Source organism: Syngnathus scovelli, chromosome 1 (genome assembly GCF_024217435.2).
Source record: "Syngnathus scovelli strain Florida chromosome 1, RoL_Ssco_1.2, whole genome shotgun sequence".
NCBI classification, from domain to species: domain Eukaryota; kingdom Metazoa; phylum Chordata; class Actinopteri; order Syngnathiformes; family Syngnathidae; genus Syngnathus; species Syngnathus scovelli.
This window is the reverse complement of record NC_090847.1, coordinates 22,042,191-22,061,789: the sequence shown is the minus strand read 5'-3', so window position 1 is coordinate 22,061,789 and position 19,599 is coordinate 22,042,191. Positions and strand designations below refer to the sequence as shown.

The 19,599-nt window shown below is 40.2% G+C and overlaps 1 protein-coding gene across 2 annotated transcripts in view; it reads right to left on the bottom strand.

Annotated features, from left to right (window-relative positions):
• Positions 1 to 19,024, bottom strand: part of slit3 (slit homolog 3 (Drosophila)) — a 168,110-nt gene extending 149,086 nt beyond the window's left edge. Inside the window, exons 1-2 of one of the 2 annotated variants that reach the window (XM_049750086.2) lie at positions 18,848 to 19,024; positions 3,112 to 3,183 (exon numbers count right to left, since the gene is read on the bottom strand). In XM_049750086.2, coding sequence (XP_049606043.1) covers positions 3,112 to 3,183; positions 18,848 to 18,930 — 155 coding nt within the window. In that variant the 5' untranslated portion in view covers positions 18,931 to 19,024. Of the gene's footprint in view, positions 1 to 3,111; positions 3,184 to 15,913; positions 16,553 to 18,847 lie in introns of those variants that run through there. The other variant, XM_049750076.2, reaches the window with a different exon arrangement.
• Between the last annotated feature and the right edge of the window lie 575 nt (positions 19,025 to 19,599).

The window sequence follows — 19,599 nt, the reverse complement described above, 5'->3', positions numbered from 1 at the left end:
CACAAAACACACAGTGAACAACAAAACATTATTGAAAAAAAAAGTGTAGGTATCATATGACGACTCATCTTGCATCTGGATACAATTGATTAATTTAATTTATTCCAACTAAGTAGTTTGGAAGGATTTCATTCATGGACAGATGTTCTCAGATGAGCCGAGGAAGAGGGGAAACAGGTTGAATTTCCTCCTTCCGCCAACACAAATAGAAAAGTCGATCCGGTGCCAGATTGAAATAGAGATGTTTCCAAGAAGGCGATTGCACTTTTACGACCAAAGAATGCTTGGAAAAACAAAAATAAGACATCGCAGTGATTGAAAAATGAATTTGACGTGACGCAAAGGTCAACCGTGTTCAATGTCACAACGCGGCGAGCCAAAACAAGCAAATATCAGCTCATCCCTCTTTTGGATACGTTCAATCTTCTTTCATCCCGCCCTCGATCCATCTTTCAACCCGATAGCCGTTAACGTGTATTCCCGTCATCTTCCTTCAGAAAGTGCTCACAGTCCTTTTTTGTAATGAACACAAATACTTTGCATTCCGAGGAGACTGGGTTAAACACCAATCACTTCGCAATTTAATCTCATTCGAATCATTTACTGTGCTGTCTTCATGAGTCCGCCGCGTGTTTAGAGAATTGTGCAGCTGGATTTGGATTAGATGGACTACGGCGGGACCTCCAGTTGTACAATTATGAATTTGCTGTGAAAAAAGAAAAATGGGCCTTAAAAGTCAAACACAACGTGGCTGTTAGACAACTCGCAGAGCCTACTTTTGTGAAAATTAGGAATGTTATTGTCGTCCGTGGACAAAGTGGAGTACGTTTATAAACGTCAATGCTGGACGCTAGGACGCCTTCCGACTGCAATAACCTTTTTTTTTTTTTTTTTTTAAAGCGACCACCGATGAATGTGTTCACCTGATGTGCCAGAGGAAAAAAAAAAATCTGATTTGGAATCAACACCAAAAATGCATCTATAAATTGGTTATAAAATGGAATGAAAATTTAATGACCAGTGTCATCTGACCGAAAATCGGCACAATTTAAAAAGCAAACTGAAATACGGGGGGCTTTGACACCACCTGGAACAACTGAACTTTTTTTGGTTGGCACTAAAAGGTGTCAGGTGTATGATTCCTACTCACATTCGATGTGAGGGCTGACTGAAGACAGTCACATCATAGTTACAAGAGGGGGTGGACTATTCTGCAACCTCAATACCGGTTCTTAAATTTTCTTTCACAAAAAGATTTCAAAAATTGTCTTGTACATGTTATAGGTCAAAAATCAAACAAACTGTGTCGTAAGTTATTATTGCTGACATCAAATTATAGCGCACATATGTATGCACAGATTATATAAAAATTTTATATTAAAAAAATGTCTCAAAAATTCCATTGACCAACTATGTGCCATGTTTAAAGAAAGATATGCAGTGATGTCACACTCCAGAACACGGGAGACCCAGAAAGGAATTTGACCAACACTTGAGGGCATATTTATCTTGTTTTCACTAAATGGGTTCAATGTGAAGCACACATTTTTTACCTACAAATCCAACACACTTTGGAGTTAGTCATTTCCTCCACAATCTGGAGCAAGTCTGTTGGCTTCGAGTATGCCAAGTGCCGCTTGGTTGACACACAGCCTTTGTACTTTTTGAGTCTTCAAATTATTTGGATTGTTTGTATTTCTGTAATTATTTTTGCACAGCACACCGATTGCCAATCAGTTTAATTTGGCATCTTGGCGATGAAGCGCTACTTCCACGAGTGAAAATACAAGCCATGCTTTTACAGTCTTTCGGGGTGTTTCTTCCACAACTAGTAACCGCTTGCCTTTTCTGAACTCCCTAGCTCCGTCCCTGGCCGTCACGGCAACAAAAGCACATGTCTACATATTTGTGACATTGTGGATTGTTTTCGCCGCGTCTATTTCAATAAATATCTTTGTGGAAAAACATGGGGAACAATCTTATAATGCATCAATGCTGTGGAAACGCTCTAAGCATATTCGGGTATTCTAGTAAGGAAAAAAACAGGAATGTCTGCCATCAACAGGCACGTTTAATGGTCACGATCACGCAACGATTTAAAGTCAGCTGGGGAAAAAGCCACACTTGTTTTATCTCTCCATGCGTACAAATGGTAGTGTTCATTAAGTCGTGTGGGTGTGTGTGTGCGTGCGTGTGTGTGTGCGTGTGTTTTTGAGGTAGCACTTTTCTCAGACTATCTTCACTTCCACAAACCATCTCCTGGCCAATTTGCAGAGATTTACAGTGGGGAAATGTCACGGCAGTTTCTATCCAACCACATGAAAAAAAAAGCCGCCAAGCCATCTCTCTCTCTCTCTCTCTTGCTCTGTCTCGTTCTCTCGATCTCTCTCACAGACACACACAGACTCGTCCACATCGAGTCCTGCAGATATGCAGGGGCATACGAAAATGGCTCACACACAAGTTGTCACACTGGCCGACGTGAGTGCCAAAAGCCGCAGTGGTCAACAAATGTGCTTACAAATGAAAACACACACATGCATCGACTTATTTCCACTTCTCAACCCAGCTTGTGCAGCGGGTGTATTTTTATCTGCCGGCCTGTGGAGTGCGCCTCTGTGATTATAGTTATTATAGGCCCGCGTGCACGCACACATGCACACATGCGCACACACACACACACACACACACACACACACACATCTAATAGGGTAAAAGAAGCTCATTCAAGCATTTGTCTTTCATGGAAAAGCCAATGTGTTCTTGTACAGCACAAATTCCTTGAAATAAAAAGTAATGATGGCAAAGGTTAAGATAAGACAAGATCTCATAAACAAACAAAAAACACACATATGCTGCAGTGTGATAGAGAGAGGGAAAATTGGATGGATGGATGGATGGATGGATGGATGGATGGATGGATGGATGGATGGATGGATGGATGGATGGATGGATGGATGGATGGATGGATGGATGGATGGATGGATGGATGGATGGATGGATGGATGGATGGATGGATGGATGGATGGATGGATGGATGGATGGATGGATGGATGGATGGATGGATGGATGGATGGATGGATGGATGGATGGATGGATGGACAAACTCACAGAATTCGAAGGTTCTTGATGCCGGAGAAGTCCACTTTGGTGATCCGGGTGATGTTGTTTCTGTTCAGATCCCTGCAGGCCAAGAAAGAAAGAAAATTTCTGTCATTAAACAGCAAACATCAAAAGCACATTGAAAAGGCAAAAATTAAAGGTTGATCAGGTTCAACGAGCACCGACAAACAGTAAACGTCTTACAAAATGGAGGCCGGCGGAGCGTGAGAATGCCCGGCGGCCGTGGAGCCCACACACATGTGCAAACAAAGTCCAGCCTTAACCCAAAAATGTTCATTAAACACAAAAAATGCAATAAGACTTTTTTCCGCAGCACAACTTCAAAGCTGCTCATGTTTCCTGCCTGTCAATCAATCACGTTCCGATGTATACATCGTGTAGAATCAAGTGCGTGCGTGTTCATCGGCTCCCTTTTTACGTCCGTCTGTTTACTGAAACGCTGTCGCACGGAAAGAATTAGGCCACATCCAGACAACAAAGGCAATTTTCCCTCTTGTTTCACATACATACACACACACTCACACACTGTGTGTGTGTGTTGTGTATATTACCATAAACAGTCTGGCTTTGGCCGAGGCAGCCCCCGCCATGTGTGCTTTTCATAACACACCTAAACATTTATAAATCTGATTTAAGCCCCGTCTTAGGTTTCAAGGCAGCTAATAGGAGCCATACTGAAATCTCAGACATAGGCCACTGGTCCAAAGTGAAGTCCAGGGGGGTCCGCCGCGAGATTGCGGCACAAAGTGTGGGCGGACAACAATGAGAGGTAGAGGGGATTAAACCCAAGCAATCTTTTTTGAGCAAAGCCACACATTAGAAAAATTTTCCACCGTCAAACAAATATGTCACAAAAAAGATGTACAGCATGCTCATTCTATGACTCATAAACAAAGAAGAGTTTCACAACTACTATTAAGTGACTCAGTATGCTGCAGTAGTATTTGTCATTCTTCACAGAGAATGAAAATAACATTTTCTCTTCATGAACTGAATTTGTTCAAATACTTGCATTTTGTGTTGATCGTTAGCATTACGCTAAATGGTCTGCTTTCATACAACATTTTTTTTTTTTTTTTTATTGTGACTGACAATTGACTTCAACTGGGAGCGGCAATAAACAGGTGAAAGTCTCTTATCAAACTGCTGTTTGAAATGAGTTCACTGCCGCCATACAGTACCCGAGTCCCAACAACGGCGGACACTGCGTGGGTGGGTAGCGGAGCTTTGCCGCATGGCTCAGCGTGCCGTGGTTCTAATGTGCCTAATGGTACAGACAGTGATGGAAATCTGGAAAGAATCAGAGGAGGAGGAGGTTGAAGGTGAGGCCCGGGGAGCATTGTGCCTCTGAAAAGGTCAAATGTGGTGAAGCTGAAAGTATGACATGAACGCCGCGGGAGGGAACTTGCAACACACACACAAACACATGCAAAAGTTTACTTTTGCTATTTGTTACAAGGCAATAAAAGAAGACCGCTTATTAAAACACTTTTAAATTTTGCAAGAAAATGTGCTCTTTATACTAACATTTTGTTCCGACAATAGATTCCCCCCCCCCTGTTTTGATCATGTCTATCTTTCTCTCGTCCTTACTTGACTAAACACTTTGTCCTTGCTTTTTCCTTCCTCTCTAATCTGGTTGGCGTTATCTCAATCTCTCACTTTTGGATTTACAGTTGGCTACATTTCCCCTTTCTTGTCTTTCATCATCACTCCATCCTTATCTCTATCTTGCTTGCTGTGGAAACTTGTGCTCCGCCGCTTTGCCACATTCAAACAAACACGAGGCCAGGTGGAAAGCGGCATAATAAATAGAGTCGCGGAAAGACAGGATCTGACCTAGAATCTCGGAAGATATTCTTATGGCCGTGTAATTTTAAATTCTTTAGAAGTACTGAGACGTAATTTCATGTGCATCATTAAAGGTAGCTTGCCTTATTGGAGGACGCCTATAGTTCACAAGCCAATAACACACGAAACAAATTAATTCAGACCTTAACTGATGATGCATTCAAAGGCAGTTTGGAGAAAAATTGAGGGGGTGCAAGTCTTAAGTTTAAAAAATAACGACATCAAATAATAGAATAAATGAATTAATAAATGATGACTCCCCATCTTATTTGTGCACTGGGAATTATTGGAATACGCAGCAAATGTCTCCCGGTCTTCCAAAATATATTTTGAGATTTTCAGCAATGTTCTGGAATTAGTTTTCAAATACTTTTATCATTGGGAAATAAATCTCAATAAAACACAAATAGAACACTGATCATTTAAACTAAATATAATGAAGTATTACTGCTCAGCTTTTATAAAATAAATTAAATGGGGGGGAATAAAATGAGTAATTGAAACTATTCATAACAATGACATGTTGATAAAAAAAACTTTTTCTAGTAGAACAGAAAAAAAATATGAAACGTGATGACGACCATAAAGACAGAATTGTAAAGGCGAGAATAATACGCTGCAGTCTCCCAGACTCAGTTTATTGTTCCTTTTTAATGTCAAAGCTGACTTCATTAGTTAAGAAAAAATCCAGACTATTACTTTAGGGACAATTTGTTTCAAAATTGGAACAATTGCTGCACAGTATAGGCGAGGAGCATGCTGGTGTTGCGGCTGCTGTCTATTTGTGACCCGCCCTGCAGTAAAGCTTCACTCTCACTTGAACTGACCACCTGGCAGTGTGACAGTGCTAACAACTACTTGTTCACATTCATGTGTGTACGTTTATAACAAGAGGCGGGAGTCAAACGGCAGGTGTTCTCGGGAAGTAGGAACTTCACGACCCAAAAAGTTGAGCGGTGCGTACATGGAAGGAAAGAATGGTGACAAATGGCAACACAAGCGACAAAATCTCCTAAGAGAAGGGGAGGGAGGCTTGATATTGTGTCCCTGTTTGTTTGTGTTTGTTTGACTTGACTTGAAACTGTTTTGTGCATGAAAAGGTTATTTTTGTCTTGTGTTTAATTATGATTTTGTACTGCGTGAATGTAAAAATGTTTTTACAAGTTGCTTTAGTCCAATAATCAATTTGGATTAGCTAGATTTTAAGATAGCAAGGCTATGGCAAGGCCAGTCGCTGATAGTTTGTGATTTTCTTTTGTTGTCGCAAGGAAATTTTGATCATGTTCAAAATACCCTTGGGACAAGAAAAGTGCAGGCAAACGTCTGGTGACCGACTAGAGAACATTTGCTACCTTGAACAAACCCTGCCGAGAACTCAACATTCTCGACCTTTGACAGTGCTCGCAATCGTTCGCCCCTCAGTGGGATAGGGCCTTAAGCTTTATATTTTTAGTGCCGTACTTGTACTTTTACAAGATTCTTTTTGACAAGTATCTACACTTCTGTTTTTGTGTAGACTGAAAGTAATTTTGCCTCTTCTGCTGGCATGAAGCTAAAATAGGAATCCTGACTTCAAATGCTCTTTGGCTCTTTAGCAGTCTCATCTACAACATGTGTTTGCCTTTTCTTGACCTTTGAGCTTCTTTGCTTCCTTTCTGTCTGAGACAAGTTTCCTCTCTTAGATATTTCGCTCTTCTGAGGAGCACAGAAAAAGTAGGAGGAGAAAAAAAAATGAGATTCTGGACTTCCTGCACTAATCTCTTGTTATTTTTTCCACAAAGCACTTTTAATCGTTCCTCCTTTTCTTGCCCTCAGATAGGTATGCTCAATTTCGCCCGGGACGACTTGGAACCAGGCAAAGGAATCCTAATTGCCCACTTCCTCCCCTTCAATCCCCTCGACCAGTTCTCCGACATGTCTGTCACCAGAGAAGAAAGGGCTGACGTCGGGCATGAAAGTTCAACTGGCGGGTTTTGTGATGTAACATTAGCTACTCACGCTAATGATAAAGTGTCCAGGAGAGGAGAATAGGTTGATACACAAGGTCTCCATAACATCGATTCACTCTGACAATTAATCGAGTCAGATGAAAATAATCCAACTAAATTATATCAAACCTTAACTGTAGAAGAACAAAGAATAAGTACAACTGGAAGTATAAAACCATTTCACTATACATTTGATTACAAGTGGAATTAATTGTATTATAATTTGAATTCTTTCCATTTTAGTGTAGAACGGGTAAATCACATCTTGGTGCACGTGGACTGGATCACAAGTATTCTAATCAGAGTGTCATATAATTGAAGTGAACGACATTTAATTATCACTCGAACTAATCATATCGTGATTAGAGTGAAGTGTATTGTAATGCACTTGAGGTCCATATAAGTGAATTATCTGCTGTAAATAAACCTGAGCAACGGAAAATATATGATTAACTTTTGAAGAGAATAAAATGCTACTGCACGATATCGCCGATGTGCAGACAATTCAGAAGAGAGTTTCAAAGGGACCATTGCTAGAATCTCCGATTGAAAACAGATGGAATTGTTTGTGACGGCCAGAAGCAAGGATCTGAACGATTTCAGCCACCCGTTCAACAAGAGTAAAACAAATGGTGGAAATGCTCCTCCAATCCGCCAAGACAACCTAAGAACAATCAGTTGGGAGGTTTGGAATTTCAAACATCAGCATTGGCCAATTGAGAGGAATGAGTTGACGAGACAAAAGCCAAGCAGAGGCGCAGTCTTAGCTTTGATAATCGTTACATGCTTAAATGTCGGGAGAAGTTTGGATGAACACCTATGATTTTTTGTAAAGAAATGCATATTTGGCTCCAATGGAGAAAAAACACGGTACCAAGGTTCACGATGTCTCTCTCATCAAGCACGATAGTGTCCTACTTCTTCCAAAACAACCATCCATATAGGCCAGTGAAGATGAATTGATTTTGTCGTTCATATAATTCAACGTGCAGATCAACCACCATCACTTGGCCGGGCAGAATATACAGCGCGAGAGTAAACATTTGCAAACACCGCTGAGAGGAATCTGCTCTGCGGTTTATTGCCGTCACAGCACGACGGCAAGATTGTTCCTCATGTCGCCTTTGAACATTTCTCAGAAGACGTCTGCCGTGGACCCTTTTCAGCTGAACGGTCTCGGTGCTTTGTCACTGGCCGGAATGCAGACGGTGCCAAAGGAAACGAACGCAAACCCGAGTTGACCTTACATATAAAAACAGATGAAAGGCAAGACGGGACATGAAAAAGATGTAAAAAGTCGGTCATATTTTTGGGGACTACAGTGTCAAGGCCTCTAACGTATTTTCTTAAAGGGACACTCCAGTCTTGGGCTGTCTTCACACTTGGTTGAGTGGAGATGAAAGCTGGTTGATTGCCTTGCTAGTGTAGTTCAAGCGTGAATAGAGGAACTGCGACAACTCTGTCAAATAGTAGATATAAATGGCAAAAGGACATCTGACAACTGCTTGTGTCAACTTCAATTCCTGGAACGCTGCATTCAATCAGGAAGATTAGAAGAACCTCACTGGAAGGGTTGCAGCGTGTGAAGCAGGCAGATACAAATATTTTTGCAAAATTGCCAGCAATTTAAACCAAAATGATTGTTCAAGATTGGCAAAATTGGCATCAATACACAAAATGAGCCCAAATTGGGTGACAGTTGTTGAAGAAGAAGTACCAGAAGTAAAATCAGTAGTAGTAGTTACTAGAAGTAGAAGAAGCATCTTTATATGTATTTTGAAGATATCTGGGGAAACTTTTGGTCAGATGTAAAACGCCAGTATGAATGCCAAGAAACAAATCCCATCATACCAAGTTTGTAGAGAGAACAAAAACATACATTTGCGGCAATGAATCTCTGAAATTTTTCTAACGACACAGACTCAACGTATCTCCACCCCAAGATAGGAAACTGACGCTCACTTGAGATGTATCACTTCAACATACTTCCTTGACACAATTACTTCCTTCCAGAGAGCCATGACGTAGACGCCTTTAAACGTTCAGTAGAAAAATAAATAGATAGGTGCCACAGAAATCTATTTACTGCCGGTCGGTGGCTTTGTTTCATCGTTCTAATGTACAACCTTTGTTATTGCTGCCGTCCCTTCTAGGGAGAAGGCCAAGGGGTTGACCAAAGTTTTGCAGCACCATGTTACTGAGGAAAACAGAAGGGGGGGGGGGGGGAATATACGACACGCCGTTGCGTAGTCAAATGTAGAAACTGCCTCTTGTTGTTTCGCACTGCAATTCCTACAATATCGTGCATTTAAAATACGCTGAAAAAATTTGGGGTCCATGATCAAACCGTGTTAGAAAGTCGCATGGAATCGAAGCGCGTAAAATCGAGACTTAGCTGTAGTCGGCAGCTTGTGTCAACACACATTCTTTACTGGGAGCCTGATCAGGATTAAGCATTCCAAATTGTTTTGTGGAAACATAACTTCACTGCCCAATTTCCAATTGGTGTTGACTTCCCTTACTCTGTCACTTGAACGCATCTTGCACATTCAGCGTCTTTGCTCCATCACGGTTTACAGCATGATTTGTAATTTTTTTTTATTGTTATTGCCGCCAAGCTCCCGTCCTTTTGCCAACGCCAATCCTGCTCTGCCTGAAGAAAAATAAAGTCATCGTTTGTTGACAAGAACGACGGTTGTACCACTTGAAAAGAGATCTACCCTGGCTCGTGTCCCTTTCTTTGAGGTTGGCAAGCTAAACAAGCTTGTAAAGTGTCGCTGTGATTGGTTAGCGCCGTCAGAGTTTATTGGGTGACTCGCTTCTGTCGGAGTTTAAACGACACCGAGGTGCTGGTGTTTGGACTGATGGGAGACCCCTCAACACAGACGTTTGCTCAGTGCAGACAAACAAATGAATTGGCAAGGCAATAATCAACTAATTGATGACTAACAATCAATCAGGATTAATAGATTCGTGGTGTATTGAAGTGTTGAGTTCCGACAGAGTGCACTTCTTGGTTGCTACCTGCAGAGGCACTGTTGATTCAGGTTGCACTAGTTTGCAAAAATCCATGACATCATGTAAACTACTGTATCAGATTTTCATGTAGCATTTACATTAATTATTGAAATAATTTTATCATTGAAATGTATAAATACATGTATGCATTTATTTTTGAAAATATCAAAGATAATAAAATACAATTAGAACAGCAGTTAATGGGAAATCTATTTCATATGTGGCTAATACTGTGTGACCAAATGAAAAAGCAATAAAAAATTAATACTAATCAAAAAGGTATATTTTCTGTATGACCCGCAAATAAAAACAGCTAATAAAATTAAGCAACAGTAGTCTGGACAGAAGCGAATAAATGTTTTTTAAAAATATGGTTGGTTTTACAAATTCTCAAAATCAATAGTCGATCTGCAGACAGTGCAATTCCGTCATGTTTTTAAAAAGACTGACTTAAAAAAAGAAAAAGCTCTACATCCCAAGGTGTTGACAAGAAACATTTCCCTATCTGATCTGACCCTTGACCTCAGCTACCTAAAACATTTTGGGAAATCTCTTGCTCTTCCTGTGATCCAGAACATTAATACCCACCGGTGACTGCAGAAAATGAAAGCGAACGAGCAGAGGGGAAAAGAGGACGTGTTGCTTTGGTGACAGCCGCCAAACACAACAGTGGCTTGTTAATGTCATATAAATTCAAACACGCACACACATACACACACAATTTGTCTGCCCCACCATTCAAAACAAAGACTGCAATTATTTTCACTTCATGACAACTTTTTTATCAAAAAAATTGCATTTTATGAGCCATATATGTACACAGCGTGTGGTTGAGATATATTTTGGCCGTCTCTTCTCTTTTTACTGTTAATGACCTTTACACCTAATCATCAATCAATGTGATTAGAAAAAAAGGGCACTTTAAAAGCAGCGCTTTAGTCAAACTAAGGTAGAATTTGGAGGCGAAATCGAGGAAAAAGTTTGTCATCACAATTTACAACTGCTCATATTTTAGATTACGGAACAGGTCAATAAATCAAAAACGGTAGCTTATTTCTTTTATTTTTTTTCAATTCTGTATCCACAACTTTATACGAATCGCCATCAAATTTTATGAGCTCTCCTCTGGTAGGTTGTTTTTGCAGAATCCTGCTAAACTGCCCACAGAAATAAGAGCAATTAAATCAACAGCATTTACATTTCTCCTAGTGGAGAAAAAATCATTCCCTCACAATTTAAATTTCAAATCTTACATCTGCGCCAGTACGTGGGAGCCTCATACTCATGTGTGTTACGGTTTCCCAGAAAGCCTGAAAACCAAAGTGCTTAAGCCAGCTGGCCGCCCGAGCAGTGCAACAAGTCATGAAAGAGAAGGTCAGCTGGAGCGTCACCCACTGACCTACAAGTGCAAAGCCAAACGTTTTGTTTTGGCTTCAGTGCATCAAACGATTTGTGACCAAGGGATCATCAGCGGCATAATGAATAAGTAGCTTGTGGCTTTTTAAAAAATAAAATGTCTGCAATAGCAATAAGGCTCTGCGATGACATCAGCGCCACCCTGCCCGCGTTCTTGCTGAGGCGTCCCACAAACACGCAGAAGTGCAGCACAAACAAAAACATGGCCAATGCTTCCAAAACTCAAAGTGAACACATTGCGGTCAAATGACATACTCGGTTAAAAAGTCTAAACGGTCCGTGTGGTTGTTTAACTTAATCGAGTCTCGCACAGATTCCGCTCGCCACCGTTGGAATGTTGCCGCTGACGAGCTCGGAGGAGGGCGTGGCGCTGATGGAGGCTGATCACAGTTAAGTGGAAATTGCAGCAGGCTGGATGTTTATGGTAAACTGAAGGTGTGCAATGTAAATGCTTGGAAAAAAAATAATTATTCCAAGATATTTCTGGGCAATTATTTTCAATTTTGATTTACTCTTCTCCTATCCAGGCAGTCGATCTGGTCTCCCGTGGTTTTCAATATTCCACGGCAGGTTATCCAGGGGTTATTTTCACCACCATTGACTTTTATTCCCACTTCCCTCCCCTTCTCAACTTGTGTCTTGTACTTGCAACCACTTCTGGGACTCTTTTTTTTTGACATTAGTATTCTCCAAGTGCATACATATGGTTTGAACTAGTGATAAAAAGGAGCGTAAAAATAGTAGTAGTTGTAGAAGTAGTAGTAGAAGTAGCCCCCAAAAATGTTTTTCTTCCCCTTCTCAAATGTCCTATTGCAGTATTGAATTGGGAGGGCGTGTGGACTAAAGTATTGCGACCCAACAATGTGACCCTCATTTGCACGTTCTAGAAGTTGTCCGATTGTTGGCTTTCTCAAGTATACTGAGAGATTGATTTTTTTTACTGATGATACATATGATATGATGACACAGCCATAAAAACGAGTACGCATAATCAGCCCTAATTGGAGTCGATGTTTTTCTTCTGATCAAAGTCACCAAAGGCCTCATTAATAGAGGAGCTAAGTTCTTGTTCTATAAGGGAGAAGGGATCTTTAATTCCCGACATACTCTGAAAGCCATCGTAAATGTTACGGTTGTTGAATGTTCCGATCTTTAATTCCCGACATATTCTGAAAGCCAACGCAAATAATACAGTTGTTCAATTTTCCCAACCTGGACATTCTGGCATGATGCTGCCTCTTAACCGGTCGATTTTGTTGGTGGGAATGTCATTGAGTGGTGTGTCGTGTTGGTCATCTGGAATACAAATCAAGCTTCTACCGGGCTTGCTGATGAGTCAGGTGTGTTGAAGAGGGACACTTTTAAAACATGCAAGAAAGCGAGCTGCTCTCTTATTCTGAGCCACTGTCTTGTAGTATGTTCAGATTTGTCACAATCAGAAATGTGAAACTTCTTCAACACCTACAATTTGAATTGACCCCTTTGGTGGAGTACATACATACCATCGTCAAAAAAACATCCCAACATTAATATCAAAATCCCGATTCAGACGTCTCCAACAGATAGCGATTAACCTGTGGTGTGTGGTAATAAAGATTTTTCTTCTGTATTAGTTCAAGGAATGGTAAGGAACAAGTGTCCTAAGTGTTACAATTTGAATATCACATTCAATAGGTGTCATCAACATGGTTATACCCTTCGGCAATACCCATATATGACGCTGCCTCTCACAGGTTAGTCTTGGTACTACAATGGTTTTGGATTTGAAATCGTACTTTTGCACTTAAGTCCTTTCTTTATACAAAGTGGTACAAAATCTATTGGGTGTTGTGTAATCTATTATTAAGGCAATTTATCCCAGTTAAGATGTTCAAAATATTTAAAACAATAACCAGCTCACGACATACTAAATTTAAAAATTGCAAAGGCTCTTCGGATCAAGTTCTCGATTAAAATATGCTCAAAATTAGAAACAAGTGTTGCTGGAAGCACATCGGGTGACAATAAGCTTGACGCCTCGATGTTTTCCATTCACCGTTGCAAATAAACAGCCACCGGGGGACCAAAGCCACAAAACATCTTGTATGTTTAAGCAGTATTTTGTGCCAGGATGTGAGCAAATGTGACAAACGTCGTCATCCAACGCTGTTTGCGGGAAGGTAGAATGAGAGGGGACAGCTTTGTTTCTTTCTTACCAACGATTCAAGATGATCACATTTAGTTGCTCTCTTTGTTTGTCATGTGCGATGTTCTCTTTTGTACTATTTTAGTGTGAGCTACGAGAACCAGAATTTACTGAGGGAGCAATCCCAAGGGATGGGTGACTGCAACGGATTAATGGCATTACCATTCATTTGAATGATGAAAGATGATCTGAGTTATGAATTACACTGATAATTGACACATCCAAAAAAATTATTAGAAATTACAGTAATTGCCTACAGATGCCATAAAATGGTGTCAAGGACAACTTTTGTCTAAATACAGCTACATTTCCTCAGTATCAAGATGCCACAAGATGGTGCCAAAACAATACTGTTATTTCAAACAAAATGTGCGAGTAGACAAATGAGTGCAGAGAAGCAAAAATGCGGAGTGTTAATTCATAAGGACTAAATGAGACGACACACATTCAAGCAGCACTACAAACAGCCTCGGACAACGAGAAGTGTTAATGCATCATTTCAGAAGGGAGAACTGGCTGCTACAACACTTCTTAATATTCCCCCTCCCGGGGGTGTAGGACCCTCAAATCCCACCTTCCATCACAGCCTGCTCTAATTATTTATTTTGTTGGCGTGTAAAATGACTTCAGGGGATTGCTGTGTAAAAGCCTACAGGTCCCGAAAGGTCACCAAACAAAAAGAAAAGAAGGAGGGCCTACAGGCTGGCAGAGTTTTTGTTACTACGTTATTTGGTACACCTGCACAATATCAAAGTGTATTACAAAAGTCTCAAGTTTTAAAATGCGTTTATGAGAACAATTTGTATAAATGCCGTTTTGGTGGCCTCATCAGCACCTAAATGTATTTTTTTTTCTTTTTGTAAAGAAATGTTTATGTTTTATGTTTAATCACTGCCCAAAGCTTACTCAATAGCACCTTCTGGAAAGTAAAAAAAAATAATAATAATAAAATGACCCAAAGCGCACATAAAGTAGCCTCAAGGATCCAAGCTCAAAACTGAACAGGAAGTAAGCCATTTTGCTTTCAAGCTGCCATTTGGCAAATTTTCAAAACACGATTTTTGACAATTCCAACAGCATTTATCCTACTGATCTCCAATCGGAAGCAGACAGATGAGCAATGTTAAATTATCACACATCCCAGATTTACAAAAACCCATGATGGCTGTTTGCACAAAAAACGGCATATCATCTTTGCACGTTTTTTTTTTTGTTTAAGCCAGCTCTTGTATTCCCTTGCCGTTGGCTGTGCCTAATAAAGTGTCTAGTGTTTGCTCATGCATCACAGCATGCAAATCATATCAGTGCCTCACTCGAAACTCTTGCACTGATTGTGTTTGTTGTCTCTGGCTGTGTTGTGGATCGCCTGCAGGGGCTTTCAAAAGGGGGGGGGGGGGGGGGGGGGTTAGGGTCTCGACCATTAGCATGGATAATCACTTCCATATAGCTTTGCAGCATAGGTGTACGTCTGTGCATGCAAGTGTTGCATCATCGCCCTTGGGCTCAACAGGTTGGTAAGGTTTCCAACTTTTTTCACCCGTAAACAAAACCTGCTATAACACAACCATGCAAAACAAGTGTTTTAATACTTTTTACCAACAAGAACTGTCCAAAATGGTGACTGGTTGATAATGACTAGAATGAATAAATTAAGCAGGTTGTTCTAATAACTGGGTCCATTTGGGTCTCAACTATGATAGCTCAGAGAATGCTGAAGACAAAATTATTCAATCATCATTACTTTTTATATTTAAAACATGTCAATATTATTTTATTAAGTTGGACAAACTTTCAAATCTTTTTTCAGCCAAGCAAAAAAAAGAAAAAAAAATACAATCCAAGTCAACCCTGTTTCCTTTACTCTAAATCATAATAAAAATACTTTGAAAACTTGTTTCCACTTGCTTTTGCAAGGAAAAGTTATTTTTCGAATGTTAAGTTTAGATCAGTTGGAAAATGTTTACTGTTACATGGCATTTTGGGTTTTCACCAAATGAAACCCCAAACGTTCTTCCTAAAAATTAAAACCCGGCCTTAATCTTAATTTTCAATTCCTAGAAATAAAAGAAAACAACAAAATCTCGGAACTGTTTCGTTGACTTCAAATTGCAATGAGCGATAGCACTCATGATTTGTCCATCACTCCATTCTGAGCACATTTTAATTCTGGGGGTGCACGTAACTTAACTTTTACGTACCAAATCTATTTCTAAGCCTCCAAAATTCAAATGCTGACTCAAATGTAAAAGTCAAGGGGACCTTTCAGTTTCACAATAGTATGAAGTAACACATGGCAAATTTCAAAGACGTAATACTTTGGATGCACACTTACAGGCGCTCAGCCCCACGCGGGATCCCCTTCGGTACCGTCTTGAGCCCCAGACCCTGACAGTCCACATGGGATCCGGAGCAGCTGCACTTGTGCGGGCATGTGTGCACGCTCGACACGACGCACAAAACCAGGACCAAGGCCAAAGAGAGAGCCCAAAGCCGGTTGAGTTCGGCCCCCCGAGACATCTTATCCACTCAGATTGAATTAAAACAAGAAATCCCCACGGCTCAAACTTCGCTCTCCAAGCGTTTAAAATGATAAAAAGTTCCACCTAAAGATTGTAATGCGTGGCACAAACACACTCCTTTTCTGTAGACAAAGTTAAATCGTGTTAAAAAGGAGCAAAACGCGACAAAAACGTGCTGTAAAGAAGTTCACATTCATCCCTCAAGTCGATGCGTAAAGTCTCCAAAAGCGATTTCCTCCATCCAATCCGGTAAGTCATCCAAAACGTCTCCTTCGGGGGAGGTAAAATGTTTAGTTGGGGAGGGGGAATAATAGCCAGTAGCATCCCATCCACTGACAGCAAATAAAAGAAGTGATGTCATGAAAAAAAAATCATAAAAGAATGAGAAAGAAAGAAGAAGCAGTCACCCGGAGTGAAGTCGAGAGGGAAGTGGCGCAGCGCAGACTGGTGCGCGCTGAAGGTTTGGAGCGAGACCCGATCCGACCCCCCTCCCCTCCCAACCCCACACCAAACTTCTTTATTCCTCCCCCCAAATATTATGTCGTAACTCCTTCTTTCTCTTTTTCTCCCCTAAAACACAAACCTTTTCTACCCCTCGAGCTATTCTACGCGCATTTTGTGCCATTCGGCTTTTTTTTGTCAGACCATTTTATAAAATTAAATTATTGTAAAACGCCATAGACATAAAGTGTTGTTTGTATGAAAAAGCACTGAACATGTTAATTTACATTCCACATTTAGCTCAAAATACCAATTCAGCGTTGACGTCTTTCACAGTTGTAATCTATATTTGTCCACTAGATGATACTCATACCCCCACAAAGCATGCAGCCAAATTTTAAGGATACCTTGCAACTGAAATGATTGATGACATAATTATTGATAACATACTGGATAAATCAGCATTTAAATATATGATAACTTGGATTACTTATTATTGTCCAATAGACAACTGTAATATCTTTTTGATACAAGACTAACATTTTCGTCACCACTATTGACGGGCTGAAACTTCTGCCTTCTAAGAAACCAAGTAGTTTCCCTCTAAAAAAATAAAATAAGCTTTTAAATATGGCTTCTAACTCTGGAAAATCTATTCACTTTGTCAATGTTGGTGAGCACAACGTAAATTTATTGCAAAATTTAATTAGATGCATTGCATAAAAATGTCAGAAGTGTTGTGATAACCATATGAAGGCTACTTTAAAAAAAAATTGTCCGAGACAAATTAAATATTTAAAGTGTACGCGTTCAGTATGAAACACGTTAAAGTATCATTAATATTTTCCACTAAATCCTGCTGCCCCCTATTGGTCACTCTTCCATAGGCACACGCCAAGATGTTGAGCTGCTCATTTAAATTAAAGTTGCGTGTGTGTGTGTGTGGGGGGGGGGGGGGGGGGGGTAAACCTGACTTGCCTAATGAAAATTAGGCAAGTCATTAATACTGCAAAGCCCGCAAGCAACAAAGTCAGTCATTGAATGCATCACGGCCAGTACAAGACTAATTAAAACATTTGTTTCTCTGATGTGTGGACGACTGATGAAACCCGTTGCAGCCCCATTATGCTACCGGTTAAATTGCTTCAATAATAGATTACACAACAATTACTGATTCGGTACAACTTTCAATAAAGCAGTAACTTTTCCAAGTCATTTGTCGTGCAAAACGTGGGATTTCAGAAGCACGACATTCATTTAAAAAGATGTGTATAGAAACAAATAAAAGTCACACTTTGAAGACATGACAGGGAAAACAAAGTTGTTTGCAGAGCACTGGAAGTTTACTTTGCTGCCACTAGTCGCCCCCCTGTGGTGACATCACAAAAGAAAAGTCAAAACTCGCTCATATTTTGTCATACACTATGATTGATTCATCTGCAAATTTTTGCCTCCAAAATGTAGTTGAATTCCAAATTGAATGACTTTCCAAGTGTCCAAAGTATTATTAGATACCTTTGGGACCGTGTCAGTCAAAACCAAGCATGCCTTTTTCTTGACAGATCAGCCTTTTACCCACAAAACCTGCAACTATTTTCTTAACTGCATGCCGTCCCTCCAACATTTGATTAAAATTTCCCCCTTGCACCACAGCCACTTTTATTATTTCAGGCACATGTGAAAATTTAGTCAGAGCTCAGCAGCAGGGGGACTGCAGAAGCGGTTGACTTGTATTCCCTCAACATCCAACCCGAACCTCCCTGCTGCCCCCTGGCATGATGAGGAGATTAAAGTCTGTCGGAGTCAACCGGCTCTGCCCCTGAGGTTGCCCCCCGCCACTCCTACCCACCCTCCTAAAGGGCAGCTTGCCAACAAGTGCGAACCTTCCAACGTAGCATCTGAGCATGTAGCGAGGCCTGCTAATGTTTGTAAATCAGACTATTTTAACACTCCACGGAAAAACACTATCTCCTTTAGAGTTATTCAGAAATGTGTTCCATTCCTAAATAGATGTAGATAAACAAAATTTAACTTGAACACTTGTGATCAGGCATCACATTGTTTCATTATCTTAAGAACTGTAAGATGTAGGCCGAAATTAAGAAAGAAATTAACAAATTAAAGCAGCACTGCCACCTGATAGGCTAAAAAATGACACCTCTGCAAAGGAAGTTCTACAAACATTAATCAATGCTATTCCAAACAAACACATCAGGCTCATTCTGTGCAAATTGGCCGGAAGGGATGTAGCAGGGAGGGGGAGTGTGTAGCTGATCTCAACACAATGTGAAAGTCCATTTACTTACTGGATCTGCATGGTGGTTGACGCTCTCAGAGTGCCCCTGGAAATAATGTTGTTAACTCCACTCTGTCTGCACTTTGGTTTCATTTAGCTGATTTATCTTGCAATTATTGTGCGCTACCTCTGTAAACACAATGTGTGGAGAAATGATTTGCATGCAGCACACTGAGAAGCTAACTCAGAGTCAGAAAGCAGATTTGAAATGTTGGCTGAACAGCTGATTGGCTCTGGAAAGAGGGCAGGGCACAAATCAGTCACAAGACCAAGGTAACAGGTGGTCTGTGATGAATATATAAAAAAAATATCATAAATATATATATATATATATATATATATATATATATATATATATATATATATATATATATATATATATATATATATAGTCCCAATTTCTTATTTATATAATTCACGATTATTAAAAAAAATATACAAATAAAAAAACTAAAATATTTAACGTAAATACCAAAGAATCCTCCCATCCATCCATTATCTGTACCGCTTGTCACCACGGGGGTCACGAGTGTGCTAGAGCCTATCCCAGCTATCATTGGGCAGTAGGCATTGGATGGATGGATGGAATACTGGTTTTAGATACTGAAAAACTAGATTTACTAACATGAAGGAAGAACTGATAATACTTCCATCCGCAAGATGTCGGATAAACGTGGTCTTTAAAAGCAAACAAGAAATGAATGATGGTAACCGCCAAAAAAACAAGTGGACATGAATCATTCCTTCTTTATTCTGACACAA